The sequence below is a fragment of the Tauraco erythrolophus genome, chromosome 8, assembly GCF_009769465.1.
Source record: "Tauraco erythrolophus isolate bTauEry1 chromosome 8, bTauEry1.pri, whole genome shotgun sequence".
Taxonomy (NCBI): Eukaryota; Metazoa; Chordata; class Aves; order Musophagiformes; family Musophagidae; genus Tauraco; species Tauraco erythrolophus.
The window spans coordinates 16,585,779-16,611,190 of record NC_141472.1 but is presented as its reverse complement, the minus strand read 5'-3'; the positions used below and the strand labels follow the sequence as shown (position 1 = coordinate 16,611,190).

Genomic DNA, 25,412 nt, shown 5'->3' with positions numbered 1-25,412 from the left:
TGATTAATATGAATGTTACCAATTGTTTAAAACAACACCCGCTATCCCTCCTGTCTATCAGACTCTCTGTTGAATGATTTCATTGCAGAGAAACATTTTGTGATATAAATTGTGTATTTATATAAGGCATCTTACACAGTTCATATGAAAAGCTTTGTGGCAAAATATTGATTGCCTTCAGCATATCTCCCAGATCATTTACAAGGGAGGAATGTTGTGCTGACTTTGTGTAGACAAAAAGATACAGTGCATAGATAGCAGCTGAATATGAGCCTCCCCCTGTGTAATATTCTTTTTATCCTATATACGGTATAAGTCACGATTTCATTGGGATTAATGTTTCAGTGTGAGATTGCTCAGATAATGCGCTCTAAAGGTGTGTAACAAATTCAAATCTGTATATTATTTTTTTAAAGTTGCAGTATCCTTTATTTTTTCAGAAACTGCTAGCACTGTTTAAATACTGAGAGGCACTCACGTATGGAAATTTTCGCAAATATGATAGTTATGCAAAATATTTAATAACCCTTAAGCAACAAACTAAGTTATTTATTTAGTTGTATATTAAATAAATAGTGCATCAAAGAACTCCAGACCGAAGTAGTAGAATTCTCAAAGACCTTGAAGAGATTTAAATGTTAGTAGCCTTAGTGGCTGCAGAAGTAGCAATAAAAAGCATCAAATCGATTAGATAAGCAGATAAATGAAGTTACATGGTACTATGTTGGAGTTTATAGCACATTAATTAATAGATAGGTTATAGCCTTTATTGAATATTGTGATATCATCCTCCTCCTGAAGTGCAACTGGTTTGGGGAAAGAGAAAGTCTTTTAGTAGCAGCCACCACAGTTTTAAAGAGGGAACTATATTTTAGAACATAGAATACTGATATATTGTATGAGTACATTAATTAAATGAAGTTCCAAGTTGATGTGAAATATTTTTCATGACTAAATATTTTCTATGAATGGAAGAAGCTAAAAGAAAATCCTGCACATTCCTGAAAAGATTGCCTGTAAACCCAGGTGTTACTGTAGATATCCCAGTGATGTCCCTATGGAATTGACCAGATGGTACTTTTAGTAAGGTGTTTAAGTGTGTGTAGCACATCTGATCACAATGGAAAACGTTTAATAAATGAGAGATTTCTTGCCTGTCATTTGAAATTTATGTAAGTGTGTGAGGTAAAGTATTTCAAGTCACATAATGTTTAAATGCTTTTTATTCAAAAATTGAAAAATATATCTCCTCCCTGGCTCTTCCTGTCTATCCATACAAAATGGGTACTTCTGATTCTGAATTTGCCTTATTCTGGGCACAGTTCATATTGGATGATGGTTTTCTCGGTGATCTTAAAAAAACAATTTGCAAACTCAATTTTCTTAGTTGCTCTCTGCAGTTGCAGTTATCGACAAGTAATGACCAGCCTAAAAAAAAAATTTTAATTGTATAATTACAGATCATGTCTGAACTGCCATGTCTGAGCATCATTTGCAGCAGTGATGAGAGTCTCTTCAGCTTTTCAGAGAAAATTATTTTTTTTCTGTTTATAGATTTGGAATGTAAATAACATTTTTTTTGTTATAACATCAGTTAAAATATTTATTTATTTTTAGTAGAGTGAACCTGATGAGAAATTTGCTTTGGAAAGTCATAATATGTCAATGTACTTCTCATTGCCAAAACATGAGGGTTTAATAAAAAAAAAAAAAAGAAGAAAGGCAAAAAGCAACGCAGCACCTCTCGGTGGACATAAAGTATTCTTTAAGTCTCGCTACAGTCACTGTGCATCAGCCTGAAAGAAGAAAACTAAAAGGTGGCTACTAACCCTAGTTCCATGTGAATAATATTTTTACTTCACTTAGGAGAGATTGGATATGAAGTGTTTAGCTTGCATTTATTTTTCATGGCTGCAAAGAAACCTTAGTCTTAGTTAACAGCTACAATATTAAACTGACTGACTGTGGCAGGGCTAACTCTGCTTGTGTCTGGGCAGCTTGAATTTAAATTTTAAACAAATTTTGAACAAAATTCCAATTACAAGTAAGAGGAGTTGTAGCATCGCTTGTCAGGAAATCAATTGAAAATGACATTGTTTAAGCCTTTTTGTATTTAACAGACTTGGTTCTTCCATTACTTTATGTAGGTGGATGTGGTAAAAACAAGTAAACTCACTTGCTGAAGCTTCTATTTGTGGTCATTTGCCAAGACAAGGTTGAAATTTAGATATTGGTTATCATCTGGTTAATAAGCTGACAAACATATGGTTTAATCAGACATGCAGAGTAAACTATTTGAGTGGCTGAGCACAGCCTGAAAAGGAATTTAATTTGAGGTAGCAGATGATGGGCCAAAAATCTGTTCATCCTCCCTGTAGCATTAACAAGATGAAGCAAGTGTGGGAAGGTAGTTTTCATTCAGCCTTAGGTTGTTTTTACTGGAGTCAGATATAAAATTGCTCAACAAGGTTGAGTAGCTGCTTGAAGTGGCTGAATATAGTCCATGAAACATCACTGATGGGACATATTTCTTATTAGATTTTGGGCAAAAGATGATTCTTTTGACATCTCGAAAGTCCTAGAAAATCTGATTTGACCGTAAAGCACCACTTAAAAGTTTCTAGCTAGCGGAGTCTAACCTTGGCTTTAGAAAGTAGCTACTCTTGAGGTTTGATTGTATGGAATATCTAGTAGTCAGGATTTTTGGGGGAAAAAACCCACCTCGTTTTGGTAATTGAACTGACAATGAAGTGTTCTTCAGAAGAGTAAAAATAAGGATTGCAGTCTTTGTTGCAGGTAAGTGCCTTACAGACACGTAAATACACAGTATGTAGAATCATAGAAAGGTTTAGGTTGGAAGGGCCCTCAAAGGTCATCTAGTTCCAACCCCCCCTGCCATGGGCAGGGACATTCTCCACTACACCAGGTTGCTCAAAGCCTCATCCAACGTGTCCTTGGACACTTCCAGGGATGGCGCATCCACAGCTTCTCTGGGCAACCAGTTCCAGTGCCTTACCACTCTCAGTGTAAAAAATTTCTTCTTTATATCTGATCAAAATCTGCCCTCTTTCAGTTTAAATCCATTGCCCTTGTCCTATCACTACACGCCCTTGTAAAAAATCCCTCTCCAGCTTTCTTGCAGATGCAAATAGTTTTTGCATGTCTGATCACCAGCTCTTAATCTGACCAACTGTGTATTTTTATACTTCTTGTTTGGTGAATTTTTTTGCTTATGAAAACATTCCCAAGAATCGAATTGAATAAAGTGCAGGATTTCTCAGTTTTAACCAGTTTATTTCACTACCAATTTCTTATACAGTGCAGTGCTAAAGAAGCTCAATCTCTTAAATGTTTATAAGAATGTGACTATGAAGGAAACTCAGTCATATGTAGGACCATAAAATGGTGATTTAATCACTGGGATCTATGAAAAACTAGTTGCCAAAAATAGAAATTAGACAATTAAGTTTTAATTATTAAAAAAAAAATGGTAATTTTCTAAGGGTTCTAGTCAGTTCCATATCATAACTTGAAGTCATCAGATGTTACCTTTCTAAAACAGACCTGTAGCCCAATTTAGAAAATAGCGGCTGAAATACTGTTGTATCCTTTTTACACAGAATGGTCCATGGTGGTCCATTTCTTTACAGTTCATTTTATGGCTGTTACTGTGAGCTGGATCTCAGAGCATCCTCCAGGATGTGTTACTTACCAAGGATCTGCTTATTTTAAGTTGTTTATACAGTTTTTCCTCAGTAAAACTTCAAATTCCAGCTCCAGAGTTAACAGCTTCGGTAGAAGACATTTTCTTCTTTGTGCAAGTGCTTGCTAATTCGCATATAAAAAGCTCTGCAAGGTATCCAGTAAAAAAAAAGCTTATCCAGGATCTCCCTAGAATTATTTGGTGTAATTATTTGTATTCCTCCATGTAAATTTCACTTGATAGTATTTTCTGCTGTTTTGCTTCCATGGGAAGAGGCAAAGAAAGAATTGGAAAAATCCCTGCATGAGTTCTGTGTAGACCCTGTGCACTACTGGTCTGTTCGGAGTTTCGGAGTTCCTGCTTTTAGAACAGTCAGCTGTTTTCTTTTCAGAGCTTTGTGCCCAAATTGTTACTGTTTCTCTTATTTTTTTCCTTTTTTTTTTTAGCGCAGTGGTTTGGTTGTTCTGGCAGTTGTGAGCAAAGGCAGAGATACTCCTTTGTGGTTCTGGTTGCAGCCTCTCTTTTGTCACGCAGTTTCCTAAAAGAATTTGCAAGCTCTTAACTACAAACCAGCCACAGATCTGTGGGGTCCTGCAGTCAAACAAACCACCAAGGGACAGATGCGTTCCTCTGCTTTCACCCTCTGATTAAACCAGTTGCATCTGAACAGTTCCCGCTGTGCAGAACTAGGGGAAACGTAGTGCAACTCCTGGTGAATTTCAACTACTCCAGAAAACTGATTTTTGAAACTTGACAGCAAATGCAAATGTGACCTTCTAGTGGTTGCTTTGGATTTTAGAAGGTTTTAAGAGGGATGTGTGCGGATGAGGATTTGTGTGTGGAAACTATCTTTACAACCGTATGTGCAAAATAGAAAAGGCAATAGAGTAAAGTTTTGCAAGAGTGGGGCAGTAACGGCTTTCCTTTTTTTCCTCTTTTTTTTTTTTCCTCCTCTTATCTCCTGGTAGAAGTCATCATAGAAGGGGAGAGCTGGAAATGTTAAAATGTTTGTATCGGCTGAAGTTGCAATGTGTATAGTTCTACATTTTCTTCTCTTTTTTTGTTTCTTTCCTCAAGGCAGTCTGTAACCTTTTTTTATTGTCTTGCATGGTGTAATTTCCACAGATCTGTCAATTTCAATCAGAACTGTTGGAATAATTTTATCTTCTTCATTTCTCTTCTGTGATTATTTGGCCATAAGTCAAAGGGGAAGTTACTCAGGTAGGGATGTTTAACTTACAGTAGCTGATCTTAAAGCCATCAGTCCTGTCGGATGTCAAGACAGCCCTGTAAACTTTAATTTCTTGCTCTTTCAACATTTGGATTTCAATGACTTTGAAAAGTCATTTCAAAAAGCCTGAAACTCAGCTTACTGTCAGTGCAGTTCCCCATCTTTCAGTTTAGTCTTTCTTAAGAATGGCTTCATTGTGACTAGTTTTTTTGGCTAAAAAAAGGATCACTTTTTCTTGGGCTACATTTTCTAAAACTTTCTTCCCATTCTGTGTCAAGGATACGTTTATTTGCAGTGTTAATGAAACAAACTAGCCATCACTGGCGTTCTGCGTTGGTCTGGCAAATATTACTTCCACTTCTTACTGTATACTGTGTGATGTCACTGCATCCTCCGCCTCTGCTGCCCTTTCTTTTCATGTAGCTCTAGCCCAGTGGAAGCCTAAAACTTCATTTTTGTCCCTGCAGTGCTTATGTACAAATAATAAGATTATTTGTGGTTAAATATATGGAATTTTATCTGAACTGTAAAGTGCTAGCTAGTAGTTACATTGTCTGGTAAGAAACAATGGTGTAGCCAGTTAAAACATGTAAATGGACTATTTAGAGGTACGCAGATTGGTCTAAGTTTGCTGCCATCTAAAGACATCCAAAACCCATGCTGCACTAATGGGCTGTTTGAAATATAGCAAGTGACGATGCAGTGAGTGTTTAATTAGGGTGGGGTTTTTTATTTACTTGTGGTTTTTTTTGACAAATAGGTAGGTGGGGAAACAGGTGTTCTTTAATAAAAAAGGAAATACAGGGGGTGCTGCAACTTTAAAAAAAAATACAGATTTTGAGCTATTTCTTACTGTTCCGTATATAGAGTAAAATATACTTCATTTTACACTTTCCCTCTTCCCTTCAAGTAGTTGTAGTTCAGTGCTTACCTCGTCCCTCACTTGAATTAACTTTAGATTTCTTGTTGCTTAGAGTTGGCTTAAAGGACTTTATAATGCTGTGCAAAAGAATTTTGTCTTAAATTGACCTTGCAAAGTACTCTCGCACAACTAAATCCAAACATCTGTTTTTGAATCTGACAAAAAAAACCTTTCAACGCTTGGTTTTCTTTTCCTCCCAGCAGATTGAAAATGTGATAGCACTGGAATTATTTAAAGCCGGGGAGTCAAGTTTCAGTGGATTAGAATACTAAATATGTTACTCTTTACACTGTTCTCAATATTTATCAATTCACAAATCTAAACATTGCCAGGGTTTTAAGCAAATTGTTATTGTCAAATTTTAAAAGAATAATTTGCCTTTAATGATGTTTGCAAATACTCTTGATGCCTTGGTGACTGTGCCTTTTTTATATGGGAGGTGGGGGCAGTAGGCAAGACTTCAGTTTTGGAAATAAGAAACACTGTGAAATAGAGCATGGCGGGAACAACAGAAAAAGGAATGTAGGCATACTTATTTAGGTTTGTTGAATATCTCTGTGTCTAAGCAATAGCTTGAGCATTCATAAATCAAAACTGTTTAACAGAGACTTGTAAGAAGACCATGTACTGATTCCTGTAAGGGTGCATGTATTGAGAGAGTTATGGTTCACTGACAGTATACAGAGAAGCAAAATGCCTACAACAGTAACAATTGTTTGTGATTCCTAGACTGATCAATCAGTGAGGAATGCAGATGAGTTTTTAAAAGAAGTTAGAGTAAATTCTTTTATATGAAAGTTACTTCACTAGTATTTTAACCTGAAAGAGGAGAAGGAGGCAACTGCAATTACATCACATCACGTCACTGCTAAATATTTTCTCCCCATCCATTTATTTATCAATTCTTAGCGATTAAATTGCTACAGATTTGGTGGGGAGTAAAAAGTACATCTTTATGTTTTTTCTCCATAGAGCTCTCTCTATGAATACATATACATAAATAGTATTTACAATAAATATTATCTTAAAAATTGTTGATATCATACTGTGAAAACATTGAAACATGAATGGATCATATTGGGAGATTTCTTTACCTTCTCCATATTTGGATGAATTACATTACATCACATTGTGGCCTGTTAGATAAACTTTGGTATTTTTAAAGAGTATTCAAAAAAATTTTTGCAAATTTACCATTCAGTAGTGCAACCTGAAGTAACTGACTTTACCTCAAAAAATGATTGGGAGGTTTAACCAAGTTAGATACAGTGTCTGTACTGTCAGTGATTTAATGTTTATGTGATACACTTTTTGTATATACAATTTTAAAAAACCCTGTGTCATAAAGAGTCCTTTGAGCACAACTCTTGACTTCTAGCAGAGTGGAAGTTGCATATAAGATGCATGGCCTCTCAATTTTTTGGTTTGTTTAAGCCTTCCCCTACTTAGAGTTAATTTCTAAAGGCATCTCAGTGTCTCTCCCCCTAGAAGCTGAGCTTAGTGAAGGCTGTTTTTCTCCCCATTTTTTCATGCAGGTCAGCACACAGAATATGAAGATGGGTGGGCTGCCTCGTACAACACCACCCACCCAGAAGCCACCAAGTCCACCAATGTCGGGAAAAGGAACTATTGGGTAAGTGCAGTTACCGAATGTGTAAAGAGCTTTGGTGAACAGCAGGGAAAAAAGAGAAGATTCTTTCTCTGTAGTGTGTTTTTGGTTGTTTTTGTTTTAACCAGTCACAAAGGTCAAGAGGTGTTATATCTGCATCCTCTTGTACTGATGGTGTCTTATATATCAGTTAGCATGTTTCTGCCAGAAAACAGTGGGCGTCATCATTCTTTCCCAACAGGAACCTGTTTATCATTGCAGAACACTTACAGCTACTTGCTTTAGAGTAAAAAGTCATTAACTGTGTGGCTTTGACAGGTGGTGCTAAACAACTAGAAAATTAGTATGTGGCACTGTTCATTAATTATTTGTGCTGCGTGTGATAAAAGTGCTTTCCTATTAAGTCTATGAACTTGACTTTGACCTTAGGAATGCTGTTTGTTGGTATGTGATTGTGTATGTATATACAGACCATGGTGCCTTATTTGAAAACAAGATATGGATTACTTTTAAAACCAGAATGGGATGTGCAACACAGAATTTATGAATAGAACACACATCTGGAGATTCAAGTACATGAAGGACGTCTTTAATTGTTTTTTCTCATCCTACGAAGTAGACAGTGCAAACGTACAGAAAAACATCTTTTTTAACTCACACTGCTAATTAGTATGTAGCTATCTTTTAAATAATGAAATATCCTTGTTTTCATCTGTGTTATCTTAATTTGCTTCTGATATATGTTTGTACTTGTGTAGGCGTCACTCTCCCTACCGTACGTTGGAGCCAGTACGTCCTCCAGTGGTACCAAATGACTATGTGCCTAGCCCAACGCGCAATATGGCTCCCTCACAACAGAGCCCTGTTAGAACAGCTTCTGTCAACCAGAGGAATCGCACATACAGGTATTCAGTGTAGTCCTGTTCGGAGCGCGGTTAGTATTATCTCCGCGTGTGGGCAAAACACGCTATGATAAATATCGAATCCGTCTGCACCTCTGCAGTGAAGGTTGCTAATTCGTGATACGGACTGGGGATGTCATTTGGCATGATGAGAATGCACTGTAATAAAACCAGAATAGTGAGTCATTTTAGGATTGTTCACTTAATCCCCTAGTCACCTTGATTTTAGTGCTGTCACTTCGTTAGAGTACTTAAATGAATTACCAGGATGGTCAAGTCTTTCAAGTAGGTAGATCGTGATGTTATTTTATGAAATGCCTACAAAACTGGGAAAAGACTTTGTACACAACTTGATTTCTACATGTTGAATGACTCCATAGTTTGCTTATAGTTCCCATTTTTGTTTGAACAGTCTTTGAGGTTTATAGATTGAGTAGCTGAAAAAGAGCATTGTATTTTGAGGATACTGATAACTTCAAACGCAGAATAAAGCTGAACTGAATTACCAAAGGTTCTGCAGAAGGCTAACCTTTTCTCTAGCATAGTAAGAGTTTGATGATGTGACAGATCTGAATACTTCCCTTGAAATTTTTACTTTTTAAACATCATAAGTACTTCAGGATGGCCAAACTGATGGACTTAAAATATAAGAAAATCAGACTTTTACTTTACTGTCTTACAATTTCCAGATTTCAGTAACATCATATGAAAGTATATAAATCACAGTCTAAACCATCTACCAGTTTTATAAGCTATAGGAAAAAGATCTATATTAGCTCAGTAGGGGTTTAACAATAGTGGAATGACATGCTTTGGAACAAGGTTCCGGAAGTGTTTTCATTTTTCGGCAAATTTGATAAGACTAACTGAAAAACGTGCTGTGTTGTAGTCAAAGTGAAGAGTTTTAGGAAAACTAAGCTTTGTATAGGTTTATATCATCCTTGTTTAATTTCTCTTGTTCCCTGTTACCTCTCTGAATTAGTAAGGTGCTATATGAGGGATCTTATGTTTCAGCATACACAGCAGCATATTCACACCCTGGGGTATTTTGGTTTCTTACAGCAGCAGTGGGAGTAGTGGAGGAAGCCACCCAAGTAGTCGGAGCAGCAGTCGAGAGAACAGTGGAAGTGGAAGTGTGGGTGTTCCTATTGCTGTTCCCACACCATCTCCTCCCAGTGTCTATCCAGGTAAATGGAAACTTGCTGTTCCTCTTTCTGACTCAGCATTAACCTTTGGTGTTTGCAAGTCTCCTCAACATAGTGCTGAGTGAACCCCGTTATCCAGAAGCATGCAAGTCTTGAAAATTGTTTGCTACTGATAGAGTAAGTTTGACTCAAGTAGTATCTTTTCTGGGAGTGTCCAGCGTGCTCTGATGCTTCTTTTATACGTTCATTTGTTCATCAGAATTTTTTGCCTGGCTGCCTGCATGGGACTAGGTAGGACGCAACACCTTTTTCAGTGGGCTCAGGGAAACTTCTCCCTTGTCCTTTTAAGCAAATAAATGCTTTTTCATTGGCTGTTCATGCAGATACATAGAAGCACACTTTTAGAAAATTAGACTAAATGAGAGGCAGGCACAGAGTAAACCTTTAGTACGTTAATGCAAGCCTAACTGAGTTGTCACAAAAAGACCCTTGTTCAATGTGATCACCCCAATCTTTCCCGAAATAGGAAGTGATATTAGTACTCCTTTTTCCTTTGCTCAGCCCTTTCAGTGAAGAAGAGTGTATAGCTGGCTTGCAGTGTGATCTGAAATACATGATGCTTCTGAACCAAAGAACTGGAAACTTTTGGCTTTCCTCTTTTGTATATTTTGGCATTTGTACAAAATCTAAAGGCAGCTGTGCTACAGATTGAAGCATAAATAACAAGGTGTAAAGACATCTTTTTTGGTGAAAAGTTCTGGGTATTCCCTTCAGACCTGGAAAGAAGACCTGGATTTGCTTGACCCTCATTTACCGTCTGCATAGGAATGAGCCTTTCTTTAACAGCTCCATTTTTCTCTCCTCTCCACGTGCATTCTTAAACACTGTGCATCTAATAAACAGCTAACACTGAATAGTCAAAGGCTTTCTCTAGTCCTTGCTAACATGTCTCCTTATTAACTCCACCTCTTCCTCCTCTCTTCACTTAGCCCCTGCTGGCTCGGCTGGCACTTCTCCCCTTCCTGCTACCTCTGCTCCTGCCCCCACTCCTCCTGCTCCTGCCCCTTCCTCCGCTGCCCCAGATGCTGCTGCTGCTGCTGCAGGAGCTCAGCCCCTTGCTGATGGCTTCACCTCTCCAACTCCCCCTGCTGTTTCTTCCACACCCTCTACAGGTGAGTGTCTGCTCCAGCTGGTGGGCAGATGAACCCAGACGGGATCACGATCAAAGTTGCTTCAGAAGCAGTGATTTTTTAAAATTTTTTTTTTTTAAGTATTACTAGAAAACATCTGCTAATACTCAACTATAAGGTAATGGTTATAGCAAGCAATTCAAGATGTGCTAGTTTTATAAACAGCAATCATTCAATTTTATAATTTTGTTATTTTCACATGTATATAATTATTTATTATATTATCATTCTGTTGCAGTTTGGATACTGAGAATCTCATAGAATAATTATGTTTGGGGGGAACCAGAACTGATAGTTCCAGGTCTGATTATTCTCTTTCAGTAATGGAATTTTAAAAAGTGCATCTTACAAAGTATAATTTGTACGACTTGTCTCTTCAGTGCATTCAAATGACAAGTCTCCTTTCAATGAACTGGTAAAAAGGGCTATTTTTTTGTGTTCAATGTCAGGTAAAATAAAAGTTTTTATTATGCAGAATAGTACTAAAGCATTTTATTTTAATCGGTGGCTCTTATGGTGTATGTTGTAACTGGGTTTTTTTAAGGTTTATGAAATCGATCTACATTTTCTCATATACCGAAGTTGCAGCATTTAGTATTTACTAACCATAACACTGTTGTGCATCAACTTTTGACGAGGAGTTACACCTCCGTTGTAAACATCTCTTTAGACAGACAAATTCATACATAGCTACGTATGTGCTTTTTTACTTTTCATTATAGTGGAGGCTGATCACAACGTTTGTGTGTTTACTAGTGCTGGTCTCTCTTAGTAAGAATTTCACCAGGTGCCAGAAGCATTCTCGAAATCGTATTTAGTTTAAGGTGCTGTGGTTCATATAAAATTAGAAAATACTCACGCTAGAATTCACGACTATGACTAGAAGCTTCTGAACTGTGGTGAATTTTGGTATCAGAAGATGATCCTGATGTCTAAACTACTTTCATGTATAGAAGGTCAGCTGTGTCGTATGGGGCCTTAATCAGTTTTCTGTTTTTGATGCACGGTCAGTATCCCAGTTCTTAACCCATATTGCTTCTGTATTTTTGAAAAATCAAAATCAAGCAGACACTAATATTTTAATGGCTATAAATTCACATTCACAATTCCATAAGAGAAATTTCAATTTACTTACTATTTTTAAGATCTTTTGTTTCTCTGTGCTACTAGGGAGGTTGCTTGCATGGCTTCTCTGAAGTGAAGTTCAGAGAACTTCTATTTGAAGAGACTGGATAGTTTACCGTTTATGAGGTTGTAGTTTTTGATCCTTAAGGATCTCTTATACCTGTTTCTAATCTCCTCCCTTCTCTCTAATCACCATCAGTTTCTACTAGTGCGTTAAGAAACAGGGGGACAGACATAATGGAAAGATGCATTAGGAAAAATGTGAAAAAGCCTATAAACCAGGTGGATTGTTTCCTAACTGTTGTTCTTCCTCATCTGTAAAAAGTGCATTGTTTGAGAAGTACGTATGTACAAAGCAGGAGGAACGTCAGTCTCTAGTTCATGCATTTGCTCTTAGAAGCAAGTAACACGGCAAGCAACTTGCATTTTATTTACTGACCTAGTGTGAAGTTTTGCAAAGCAGTCAAAACATAGTGGAGAAGAATTCAGGTTTTAAAAAAAATTCCTTTGTTTGGTTTCCTTGTTTACTTCCCTGCACCTCTGTCTCCTCAACCACAGTGACCAGCCCTTCTTCCCTTGTTTTCTTCCAAACTCTGAAATTTACATCTAGCACAAATGTTGAAGGTGGAATAGTTAGGGAGAGTAATAACCCATATGGGTATAACAATTCCAGTCTATTGTTTACTTTTATATACAGTATATAAGCCAGAGAACTTGTTGTGAGCACAGAAGATAGCTGAATGGTCTTGCTTCATTTATTGCTTGCTTGGATTCGGGATCAATTACTTTAATACAGGAGGTGATTAAAATGGAGAGCAAGTTTTTAAGGAGTTGTTTCAATTGACACCTCCCTGAAAGAGAGTCTTGGAGTATGGTTTCAGTTATCCCATCCTTTAAGCAGTTTCTAACCTTCTCTTCTCCCTAGATGATACTCTGCGTATTTCCTGAACAGCACTAGGACAGTTAGTATCATGTTTTTCAGTTGTAGAAGGTAACAGCTTTGAATCTTGGAAATGACATACAGTTAGTTTGTACGTGTATGTTGCTTAATTGCTGAACTGTGAGGTGTTATTTTTTTGCAGATTTATAAATAACTAAATTTGCAGTAAGTTGTTATAATAGATTATATAAAATGGTTAACAGAATGATTTTCTTCTATTTTGAAGCTTTGTAGCTTAGACACCTTTGTATTTCCATACAGGCTTTGTGAGCAATGCTGAGTACAGGCAGTTGGGAGAGTTGGTTTTTGTGTTGCTTTTGGGACATCCAGTGACCTGCCAGTCTGGCAGCTGGACTGGCTGACTGCTCCTAGGATGCAGACTCTTAGAAAAACACAAAAACTTTTCCAAGCCTTTGAGACTTGAATGCAGATACAAAATGACAGGCATCATTCTTCTCTTTGCTAATACATTTTTTTTTCTAACCTAGGTCACCCAGTCCAGTTCTACAGCATGAACAGGCCTGCATCTCGACACACACCCCCAACAATAGGGGGATCTTTGCCATATCGGCGTCCTCCTTCGATCACATCACAGACGAGCCTTCAGAACCAGATGAATGGAGGACCGTTTTATAACCAGAACCCAGGTAAGGAAGTTGCTTTGTTGAATTCAACATGGTGGTGAATGGAGTGACCTTCAGATCTGTGAAATCTTATGTTCTGTCTTCATTGCAGATCTTGCAGTTAGTCTCAGGTAACTTCCAGTATGTTGCTGGTAGCCATAGAATCATAGAATGGTTAGGGTTGGAAGGGACCTCAAAGATCATCTAGTTCCAACCCCCCTGCCATGGGCAGGGAAACCCTCCACTACACCAGGTTGCCCAAAGCCTCATCCAGCCTGGCCTTGAACACCTCCAGGGATGGGGCGTCTACAACTTCTCTGGGCAACCTGTTCCAGTGCCTTACCACCCTCTGAGTGGAAAAAATTCTTCCTTATATCCAATCTAAATCTCCCCTCTTTTAGTTTAAATCCGTTGCCCCTTGTCCTGTCACTACATGCCCATGCCAAAGCTGCAGTCCAAGTACAGAGCGTTCAGCTTCCATTATGGCAAGCGCTTAAAACAATCCTGCCGCTGTTGCCAAATAAATTACTTTTGGGTCTCACAGTCCTTATTAGGCAAGCTTTAGTCCTTTACTACGCCATGTGTTGTGTGTCTGCTTTGGTGTGGGATGAACATTTGATTTTGCATCAGAACACTGATTCTTTATTAATCAGTCTTTATATTGTATACTTTTTCCTTTTGATTAACTGGCAGTTCGAGAAATTGTACTTGTTATGCAAGGGTAAGCATTAGACACCTTGGAGACATCAGTGGTGTTTGGTATGGGATGTAAGAGAGCTGTGTCATCTGCTAAGTCTACAGCTGACGTTATTTTAATGGACAACCTGTCTTAAAAACCCTTAAAAGGATGGGATGTTAACAAGGAGTGTTGTGTCCTGTGTGTCAAGCAGAATGCAATAGCTTTTCACCTAAGGAGTCCTTTTCCCTGTGCTTCTGATGCAATGTGAATATTTTGATACCAGAGCGGGGGAGACTTTCTTTTTTGACAGAGCTACAGAAAGATACAGGAGACACACTGAAGGTTCCTTGTTAAGAAATGCCCTATTACCAGCAAGATTGAATGTTGACTTGCAAGCAGTACAGTGTGCTTGTTTTTTGTTGTTGTGGCGGTGGGTTTTGGTGTTGTTTTTTCGTGTTGGGTTTGGGTTTTTTTTAATTGAATACTGAACTTGGAATTAGGTCAAGTGCTGCAATCTGTGTCTAGGGGACTTGATCAGGTTCAAATATTACTGCTTGTGAATTACCCTACAAAGCAATGTTTGTGCTTAACTTGAGAAGGGAATGGATGGTCCTGCTGCAGACAAGGGGGTGGAGAAGATTATATGACTAAATTGCAGCTCAGTTGCCTGAAACGTGTGGTGTTTTTTAAGCACATTATGTGCATATTGAAGGCTGAAGGGAAATGGGCAAGAAGGAAAGGGTAATAGCAATAAAAGAAACCTTTCAGGATTACCTTTGTGATAAAGAGGATTTTCAATATATCCGGAGAGTTTCTGACAACTGCTGTGCATTTCTGCTTTAGCAAAGGGATCATTCTCTGCAAGCTACCATTGCATGGTTAATAGGTAATCATAGAAGATGCCAAATAGACTTAAATTTATGTAACCACAATTCAGTCTGTGTACCCAGAAAGAAGATGATAATTATGGTGATTAGTCACTTGAGCTGTAAATCACAAGCAAAATACGTCAGTTACACTGGCATACTTGATACAACATAAATAAGCAGTTGTAGAGGTTTTATATACCTAGCAGAATACAGAATTTATTAGCTTTGCAGTTGTATTAAACTCAGGTGTTTTGGCCTGTACCTTGAAGGGAGAGGATGCTCAAGCATATATGATTGACGAAGACCCTAAGAACGGAGAGACTGTTGTATCTGTGGGGAGCAGGGTTAGTAGTGACAGAACAGGGGCCACGATTGCTTCCCAGCATTCCTGAAGAGAAAGAGAAAACACGAACTTAAGAGGTGAAAAAGACGCCTTTCAACAGGCAGAGGAGTGTGCTAGCTATGGCTTGTTCTTCTTTGCAGACTGTTTGGCAATAAAGCAGTACTGTTTTATCTATTTCCATTTTTTAGTATGTTGGCATAGTCATTTTTGTTTATTTACTTCACAGGAGGATAAAAGATACTTGCCTTGCCCTGTTCTTTTGGATGCCACTTCTAAGATAATATAATTTCTCTACTTTGTGGTGAGACCTTTTTAACAAATGAAAAGAAAATAGTAAGAAATGCAGACCTTAAATGATCTCAGCATATGTCTGTCTCAGAGCCACTCTTGCCAGCCATGCCACCTAACAAGTGTTTTAACTTTGCAACCTTAGACACCAGTATCTAAGCAATATGGAGGTCAGCACAGACTAAAAGACCCATGGGAGAAACTGGGCAAGTATTGAGATGGTGGTCTGCACCACGTGCTATTTAAATAGCTGAATTCTTACTAGGCTGAAGCAGTCCAGGGGAAGGCACTCTTGAGTGTTTCTGAATTAATTTACATCAACTGCGCAGATGAACTCTTAATCTACTAACGGTCTGTGTGGAAGGAGGCTGGGAGGGTACGTTTAAGGTGGTGTGTGTCTTGTCTTTTGAGACAGCAGAGGAACAGTAAAGTTCTTCTGATGCACTTTATAATCAAAGTCATTATTAAGAAAACATTTATTGTATTGGCTCCTAAAGATCAAAACTATCTTAAAGTCATTATATATCGTATAGAGATAAGATAATATGGTAGTGCCTGCACTGTGCGTAGACTGAAGCACAAACTGAATGGCTAAGACAAACAAGGACAAGGAACGACGTCAGCTAGTGTTTAGCATCACCGTTTTGATTAAACTACACAACCCAAACTAACTAAGAGATTTTTTGTATTTGCTTGGAGTGCTTGTCTAGAGTGATTTATTTTTATATGTGGAAAGCCTCGTTATTTCTTTCAAAGAAATCTATGTAGCACATGAACAAAGTATGCTGAAGGGACCTAGGAAACTGAAACTAGTCTCATATGATAGATATGAATTGTATGAATCCATATGACATTGAATAGAGGAAACATTTTGTAACTGAATATTTTTATAACATATATATGGCAGGGACTTCACAGTTGCACAAGAATGCTGAATTCATGAATATTACCGCATTTCAGTAGGACCTCAAATTCAAGTTCCCTGCACCTGCTTTGAAAAAATGCAAGACCAAAGCTTTTTCCAGCTACTGTGGTTACACTTGAAGGAATAAATACTCTCAGAGATCACATCATTGAAGGCAAAGAAGCTGTAATTAGAAATGTATTTCAGTTTTTCTCAAGAAATATCAATTAAATGGTGAGATAATGGAGCTTGTTTTATATGGAGGTACAGGGATATTTTTGCAACAAAAAGGATGGTTTCTCTGTAGTGTTGGGATTTTTTTTGTTTGGAGTGTGTGATTGTGAAAGGAATGTGAATGTGAGTGACAAAAGAAATTCAAAGCACTTCAGATAATAATTACTGAATTAAGCAAATACAAGATTTTGAGACGTGAATTTTAAATACTCTGGAGTTCTTTTCATTTGCTACGATGATGTGAATTAATTCTGAAAAATACTACATCATACCTGGCAGTTTTCTTACCAGCTCTGGTCTGGAATTAGTCTGAAATTTATTTAGTTCTGTTCAGCAAGCTAAATAAATGTACTGGTACGTGAAGTGTAGACCTTTTTCCCCTCATTCTTCTGGACATGACTAAATGTTTTTGTATGCCACTGCTAACAAGAAAATTATCTAGTTGTGCTTTTCGTGAGGTGTGCTTTCTGAAAAATGATCTTGTAACTTGCTTAAAGAATATTACTACATTACTCTTGCAAAGTGATAATAAAACTAGATAAAACTAGTTAACTGGTTTTTTAAGTTAACTAGATAACCAAAACTTTCATTCCTGGCTTAAATCACAGTTCAGCATTATAACGTTTGCAGCTGGCTGTAGGATATTCTTTACATGTGAATTCACGTGCATTGTACAAAGACAGCTCCTCTGGTACCAGTAAAAGGGCTGTTTGGAGTTCAGTGCAGAGGTCTGCGAAATCAGGTGGGAAGGAAACGAGGCAGCACATCTGGAACAGGCCCTGTTCAGCAGCAGCCCAGTGCACTTTGTCCTACCAATAAGGTCAGAAGTCCTGTGTCTTCCAAGTACGCTTAGTTCTCAAAGGCATCTTTTTCTGTTTTGCCTAAAATAACTGCCTCATTTGATGTTTTTTTTGGCCTACGTTTTGGAGAAAACTAGTTATATCCATTTTCATTACTAAGGCTTTGTGGATGCTGTTACATGCAGAAGTCACCTCTATACATACCAACTTGGTCTGAAAAGTGGAGGATTATAGGGAAAGAATCCTCTTGATATATTTGTTAGGTATGTTCATAAAGTGCTATTTTGCTGTAGTAATAAACTTCAACTTCAGGGAATCTCATAGTCAGATCAAAAAAATACTTCAGCATGGATTCTTAATCTTATGAAAAAGAACTGGACTGGAAATTTTAGAAATAGAGAAATCTCCTTGAAGTAAGGATTAGGAATATACTTAAACCACCTGAGCCATTTTTCTTTGAATGTCAGCCTTTTTGTCTCAGCTTCTTGGCAGACTGCTGCACTGTCTGAGTGGTGATGATGTCTACTTTCCTGTTTGCCGCTTTGTCGTGTTCCTAACTGAATGCCTCTCTCTTTTTAATTTCTGTGGCAGCATCCCTTGCTCCTCCTCCCCCCTCCATCCTACAGGTAACTCCACAGTTACCGCTAATGGGATTTGTGGCCAGAGTTCAAGAAAACAGTAAGTTTGCTGCTTCCTCGTGCTATGATTTACTACTGAATGTGGCTTTTGTTCTGAGTGGATGAAAGATTTGTCTGTATATAGCCAGAATTCTGCCCTCTCTACTGCCTCTACAAGTTTGTCTGAAATTGTGAAGGGAGGGAAAAGGAAATAATTTTATTGGAGGAACCTGATTCTTTCTGCTCTGAATTTTACTGTCTCTAGTGTATTTCCACAAGTTCTAGCTAATGGTCTCAGTGCAACTAATTGGGATAGGGAATATTACTTCAACCTGCTCCCTCCGTTCCAGAGACATTTTCATGGATATACTATTGCTTATTTTCAGTTTCAGATACTCCTCCCCCACCACCGCCTGTGGATGAGCCAGTGTTCGATGAATCTCCACCTCCACCCCCACCTCCAGAGGATTATGAGGAGGAGGAAGCAGCTGTGGTGGAGTACAGTGATCCATATGCTGAGGAGGACCCTCCTTGGGCACCAAGGACCTACTTAGAAAAGGGTAGGTTTAGAGGTAGTAGAGATGGTAGGGTTGTGTTTGTAACATCATTTTGTGTAAGATCCTGCCATCCTGCTTTGGGCATGGAGTCAGCCTAGACTCCTTCATAGCCAGGATTTGATATTGTGGTAGAGGTGCTCCTCCAAATGGCAACTTTAAGAACAAAAGTTAAGCTACTCTTTTGAGTCTGACTCTCTCACCCCTTTCTCCACAAAGGGAAGATAGTGATTAGGTAGCTAATTACGTATTTCTTAAATCCTCAGTAATCTACTTAAAACTGACCTTTCATTAGTCTGCTTAATCCTAATAAAGTCATATGAGGTCAAAAATGAATGAATCAGTGCTGCAATTGCACTTGAGCTTTGAGCATATGGGTGCATCTGGAGAGGTGCTGCAATGTATGTTTGGGGCTCTGGAAGCTGCAATGCTGCATCAGTGTGGGGCTGTGCTGAGCTAAAAAGTGCTGGGTCCGTGTAGGACTGACTAATGGAGGCATTGCTACATGGCTGCATCTAGATGTCTTCCAGTTCTGAAGCAGGTGTGTGGAAACATGCTGGAGTAAAACTACAGGTAAAGTAAACTGAGTAGGTAAATGGCTTAGGGGCACTTGAATATGAAAAATCCTACTGCCGGGTGTTCTCCTGTGAAAAAGGGTCATGTAGCTCTTAGTAAAGGGTGATATAAAACCTAATGTTGCAAAGCAACCAGGCATCTCAGCTGAGTGACTGTTAGACACATTCAGTCTGCATCAGGGAAAAGAATTCAAGAATGCCACAAAGATAAACCCAGTGCAGGACTTGAGGCGATGAAAAAAAGGAAGATGGAAGGAGGACTTTCTGCCAATTCAGACCAAAGAAAATATTACTATTCCTCAGGGATATGGAGGAATATGTAGGAGCTTTTCTGTTGTTCCCCCGTGCTTCATCTAGCTGGTGTGTTTAGTGCAAGGAGTACCCAGGCTTTGCTGACAAGCTGAGACCATTTGTCAGACAAAGTGACTGGCTTGTAGGGTGTTGTCTTGGTTTTGACTGGGACAGAGTTATTTTCTGGTTTTAGCAGCTAGAAGAGCTCTGTGTTTCGGTTTCAGTCTGGGATTCCTTATGAGAAGAACGTTGATAGCGCACTGATGTTTATAGTTAGTGCTGAGACATCAAAGACTTTCCAGTTTCTCACGTTTTACCAGTGTGCAGGAGCACAACAGGCTGAGGAGGAGCATAGTCCAGACAAAGGGCCCACAGCTCCCCTTATGATTTGAATTTAGATTTAGGATTGAGGGCTGAATTGGCCAATGAAGTATTCCATATCATGCAACGGCATGCCCAGTATGTAGATGAGGGTTGACCTGGAAGAACACTCTTCCAAGAGCTCTCTTGGAGTGCTCTCTCTCTCTCTTGCTTTCTTTCCATATCATGCAACGGCATGCCCAGTATGTAGATGAGGGTTGACCTGGAAGAACACTCTTCCAAGAGCTCTCTTGGAGTGCTCTCTCTCTCTCTTGCTTTCTTTTTGTGTCTCTCGCCTGTCCGGGATTGCGGCATCAAGACTTAATCTGTTTCAGGATCGCTTGCTGGGACAGGACAGGCACTGGTCACCAGGTGGTGAGCAACTATACTGTGCATCACTTGTTTGTATATATCATTATACATATACATATACATATATATTATTATTATCATTATTACTTTTAATGTTATATTATCTCTATTATTATTAAATTGTTCTTATCTCAACCCACGAGTCTCCTTCCCTTTTCCCCTTAAATTCTCTTCCCCATTCCCTGGGGGTGGGGGAAGGTGAGCGAGCGGCTGTGTGGCATTTAGTTGCCAGCTGGGCTAAACCACCACACGTGTTTACATGGCACATGACTCACTTTATCTGTTGACCTCTCCACACCCCTGATTGACAGCAAGTGGCACTATTATTCTGTTGGTGGACACAGGCTCTTGTCAGGGAAGCTTATTTCCATGAGGGAGGACAGAACAAAAAGAGATCTCCTATACAAAGTACTCTTCTTGCTGTGCAGTTTGAAGGTTATTCCTGGTTATTGATACTAGTTATCTGGCTTGACAAAATCAGGTTTTGGAGTGGACCGGGGTTCCTGATGTTGCATTTCTTTCTTTGGGGGAGGATGGCAAATTTCTTCAGTTTGGGACTGGTACAGGTCATTTCAGCAAATATTCGATGTCTTGCATTACTTAATGAACTCCTCCTTGTCAGGCAGTTCTGAGAATGCACAGTATCTGCTCAGTTTCATTGTGGTTGATGTATCTTGTGCTGGGTGAACATTGCAGGCGTGTTACTTTTTGATAGGAGAGTAAGTCTCAAGATTTTTCTCTGTATTTTTCCAGGCATAAAACACTCTATAGCCTAATTCTACATTTGTGTCACTATCTTTGTTATGTTTCTGTTATTCCTGCCACCTGACCCTCAGCAAATCCTTAGTGGCATTTCAGCTAGGAGCAAAAGAGAAAACGAGGACCCTGATGCGCATTGCTTGTTCACAGTGCCCCATACTAATGCGAAGGGGATGTGTGTGGCAAAGAGTAGCCACGAAATCATGTGACACATGGCCTGGGAAAACAACTTTCCATTTGAAGAAATAATGACATTTGCATTATAGCATATTGTTCTGATCTACTTTTCTGTGTGACTTCTATGAGCTTGTGAACTAAAATAATTTATATAGATACATATATCTGCAGATCTTAGCAGGCAGTCCAGGCACTTGCAGTTTGATATTTACAGGGAAAATCATGTGGGATAGCAAAACTGTAATGGGAATCTTTAAAGATAAGCTGGAGAAAGTCAGGCTTTTAGTCAGAACATTTTTCCTGCAGAAAAACAAAAGTATAGGAAACCAAACATTCTCTCATATTTATGTAGAGTCCCATGCAAAACCACAATTTGAGTCTGTATTTTGAAGACTAGATGACTAAAACATCTAAAAGGTTTGTCTGTTCTTAGAAACACTTATAAAAGTAATCAAAAATTATAATGCTTACAATGTATGAAGAACTGTTAAATACTAGTTTTAGGATACCAGAAAAAAATGAGATACTGACATAGGTGTGGATTCTATTGTAGTTATATAAATAGCTCTACTCATATTCAGCCCATGTCTTCAGATTTGACTGCTTTGCTGGAGTCGGGAGAGAAGTGCTTGGCTGTGATTTTTTTTTTTTTTTTTTTGGTAGCAAACAAGCTTTAAAGTTAATGAAAAGCCCCGTGCTAAAAGAGGACTTTTATACTCAAAGAATGTGTATACTTATCCTGCTGAGAACTAATAATGCTTTATCTTCTGCAAAATAATTATTCCTATGGCAACTCCTGAAGTTCCTGTAAATAGTATTCTGTGCCATGTTTCAAAGAGAACAAAACTGATGGAAGGAAATGGGCATTCAAACACAATTACCTTCAATAAGTAGGAGTAGCAATTCCTAGTATTTGCGCTTGTTCTTTTGGTATGACTTCATAGGAAAGCATTTCTAATAGGATTAGTGTAGATAACCTTTGCAAAAGTGAGAATGTGGAAGCTGGGACACCAAGGAAGTGTCAAATACAGAGGATTGCTATATATTGAGATGGGATTCTGTATGTTCCTGTTCTTTAAAGGGGTCCTGCGGTGTGGGAGGTCTGTGTAACATTAAGACATACTCTAACCTACTCCTGAGGAAGGAAGTGAATAGCAGATCCATTTCGAACAGACGGAGAAACTCTTAGGCTACAGTTACTGGGGATGTTGAACTTGAGAACGCTATCACGTGGCTGTAATAGCAACAGGCAGCCAGCAATGTCCAGGGAAGTGCACTGCAGTTTTCCATTGAGAGATTTCTAGTGTCTGAGTGGGGGCATGAAAAGGCAAGAAAATGTCCCAACTTTGCAAATCAGATGAACAGAAATAGGCATCCAGAAGGAAAAAGTGCTGTCATACCACATAGAGAAAGTGTGTGGTCACAGCTATCAGCTTTCAGTTGGATAATCAGTTTGATCATCTGTGGTCAGTTTGATGTAACAGAGTTCAGCCAAACTCGGTGTAATTTTTGAAGAATTAAAGATCACTGTTTGGAAGAGTGTGAACCTAAATGAGTAATTCTGTTCTCATTCCTGCATTGAAACATGTTCAGACAGAACCTAAAAGAGGTCCTGGCTCAGTGTCTCAGGAAGGATGACACCTCCTGAGTCAGTAGTGCTGCTTCCTGTCTCATCTGGAGCCTTTTTTGCCATACTGGCCTGGGCTCCTGGTGACTCGTGGTGTGTGACAAGCTCACGGCTTGAACTGGTGAACTACAGACAGAAGGATTAAACAGTCTTTCAGAGAGAGGAACATTGCCAGTACAAAAATACGATGCAGGAGGAAGCAATGGTGATGTAAAAACAAAACGAGACTTCACGTAATTTTATAAGAGACTTAACGAGAAGCAGATCTTCATCATAAATTTAGGGAAGAGTTTCCTACTTGTAATCATGAAATAATGAATCCATTCAGTATCAGAAGGGTTTAGAGTACACTGAATGATGAGAAAGAAAGGAATTGGAAGTTACTGTATTTCTTGGATTATTATTATCAAGAGAATGAACAGCAGCACAGTGACTCTAGGAAGAGATATTTTAAAATGGACAGGAACAGAAGGCAGTTAAACAACTGATTGTATCACATGTTCATATAGTGACTGCTGTTTTACAAACTAAGAATTTACTCGTTTCTTCATTTTGTTTCCTTAGGGTGATATGTCTAAAACTAGTTAGAATGAGTTACTTAACAACAGTGCTGGTGTAAGTGTAGAGCCAGCAACATGTGTTTTTTGACTTGTGCTCTGGTCAAATGATACAAATCTCCTGTTTGGGAGATTAATTTAAAAAAAAAAAAGTCTCTGTAAATACTCTGATTTTTCACTGGCATTGATTTGTATATTTTAGTGTATAATCTCTTCAGGATCCAAGTCTCCCTAGTAAATATCTATATTGATTCCTTTGCTCCCTCAGAGGAAATAACCTCTTCTTCTTTTGAAAGGAGGAGGACTCTTGGACACTGTGCTTATGAACGCATGCTGTTAATTTTTTCTCCTTGTTTTGATTTAGACTATCTTCCCTTCTATCCCCAGTATAAGATACTGGGATCCCTGTCCAACAACCATTTTGTTTCAGTGGTAGCACTGCATGTTTCATTGCCAAGTGCTCAAAGCAGTGACTGATGCTGTTTGTCAAAGTATTCAGAGTCCAGCATAGCTCATTTTCTGAATGGAACACGTGGTGACAGGACTGAGAACAGAAAAACAAATCAGGTTGATGTCTGTTTTCTGCCATTTCAGGACAATGCTCTCTTTACTCTTTGCCAGTGCTTTGTCTAATTTCTTTGACTTTCCTAACAGCTTTTGTGCTTTCAGTAAAATATTCTGCAGCTGTGAGAAAAACGTCCTGATATAGTAGGCATACATTTTGTTTCAGAGAACCACCCTACTTCTTCCTAGCTCCTAACTGGATTTCACCCACCTTGGCACTGTTTACCCTGGGAGTGACTTCTAGCTACTGGGACTGCACATACACGTTTTAGAGATGTAAATGTGGAGGTAGCTAAGGCAGATGGAAGTCTGGGGCATTAGCCTTGGTTCATTCTTACTGCCACCTAAAGAGAGCTCTTATTACTCTCCCTCTTCCATGTTTTCTTGCTGACTGTTAGTTGTGCAGAGATCTGGTTTTACACATGTATCTAATAAATGTGTCTTAGAGCAGGTCTGAGTGGTTGTAGATTTACGTCCTTGTATCATTCCACACCAAAAGTTTATCATATATTTGTAAACTTTTCCTTTAGTGGGTCTAAAAATATTAAGAATAGAAGAGTTAAAGTAGTCCTGGCTCATGTGCTTCAAAACACGAGCTCTTATCAAAGGGCCTGGAAGGAACCGCCTCTCAGCAAGTCATTCTGCACGCACACAGGCGAGGCAGTGCGCTTCTCTGAGATTGCCTTGAATGTGGAGAACTTCGTATCAGGTAGGTCCATTTTCCTTCTCCTCCCTGTACCTCTCCTAACAGTCATGCTCTGTTCTTTCCTAGTGGTGGCCATCTATGACTACACGAAGGATAAAGAAGATGAGCTCTCGTTTCAGGAAGGTGCCATCATTTACGTCATCAAGAAAAATGACGACGGCTGGTATGAGGGGGTCATGAATGGAGTGACGGGGCTCTTCCCAGGGAACTATGTGGAGTCGATCATGCATTACTCAGAGTGAAGACTAGAGGACAGAACGCTGCATCTCCTGCTGCAGGAGCTGTCAGGGCTTCCCAGATCTCCACCAGCCTCTGGGGCCCCATCCAGTATAACTGAATGAAGGATAATTGTAACAACCACTCTTTTGGCTTTTTTTTTTATTATTATTTTTATTTGTTTATTTGTTTTTTTCCCCTCATAAAACTATAGTGATTTGAGTTGTTTGAACAAATGGCTCTTCCAGCTGCCAGCAGAGGCTATCCTGAGCCATCTGACATTGAATAAGCTGACCCATTCAGATATAACAAACTCGTTGAGTAGTCGATACTTCACTCGAATTCTGACAGGCTTTGGGATCAGTCTCAGGAATCCTGTGTGCCCTCATGGTACTACCCTGGGCAGCAGTGCCTGGCGCTTGGGATGTCCTGGATGCTTGCGGTGAAGGGTTACTGGCCAGTGGACATCCCTCCTGTTTCTACACTACACTTCTGTGCGGCTGGAAGAACAGTCGTGTGCTAGCAAACAC

The 25,412-nt window shown here is 38.9% G+C and overlaps 1 protein-coding gene across 46 annotated transcripts in view; it reads left to right on the top strand.

Moving 5' to 3' along the window:
- The window catches only part of ABI2 (abl interactor 2), a 71,388-nt gene extending 46,362 nt beyond the window's left edge, over positions 1–25,026 (top strand). For 5 of the 46 annotated variants that reach the window (XM_086615633.1, XM_086615635.1, XM_086615632.1 and 2 more), the window contains 6 exons: positions 7,392–7,489; positions 9,430–9,554; positions 10,502–10,684; positions 13,256–13,414; positions 18,511–18,684; positions 24,733–25,026. In XM_086615633.1, coding sequence (XP_086471759.1) covers positions 7,392–7,489; positions 9,430–9,554; positions 10,502–10,684; positions 13,256–13,414; positions 18,511–18,684; positions 24,733–24,908 — 915 coding nt within the window. In that variant the 3' untranslated portion in view covers positions 24,909–25,026. Of the gene's footprint in view, positions 1–6,351; positions 6,379–7,391; positions 7,490–8,223; positions 8,371–9,429; positions 9,555–10,501; positions 10,685–13,255; positions 13,415–18,098; positions 18,186–18,510; positions 18,685–24,732 lie in introns of all 46 variants that reach the window. The other 41 variants (XM_086615622.1, XM_086615598.1, XM_086615602.1 and 38 more) reach the window with 25 other exon arrangements.
- The last annotated feature ends 386 nt before the right edge of the window (positions 25,027–25,412 follow it).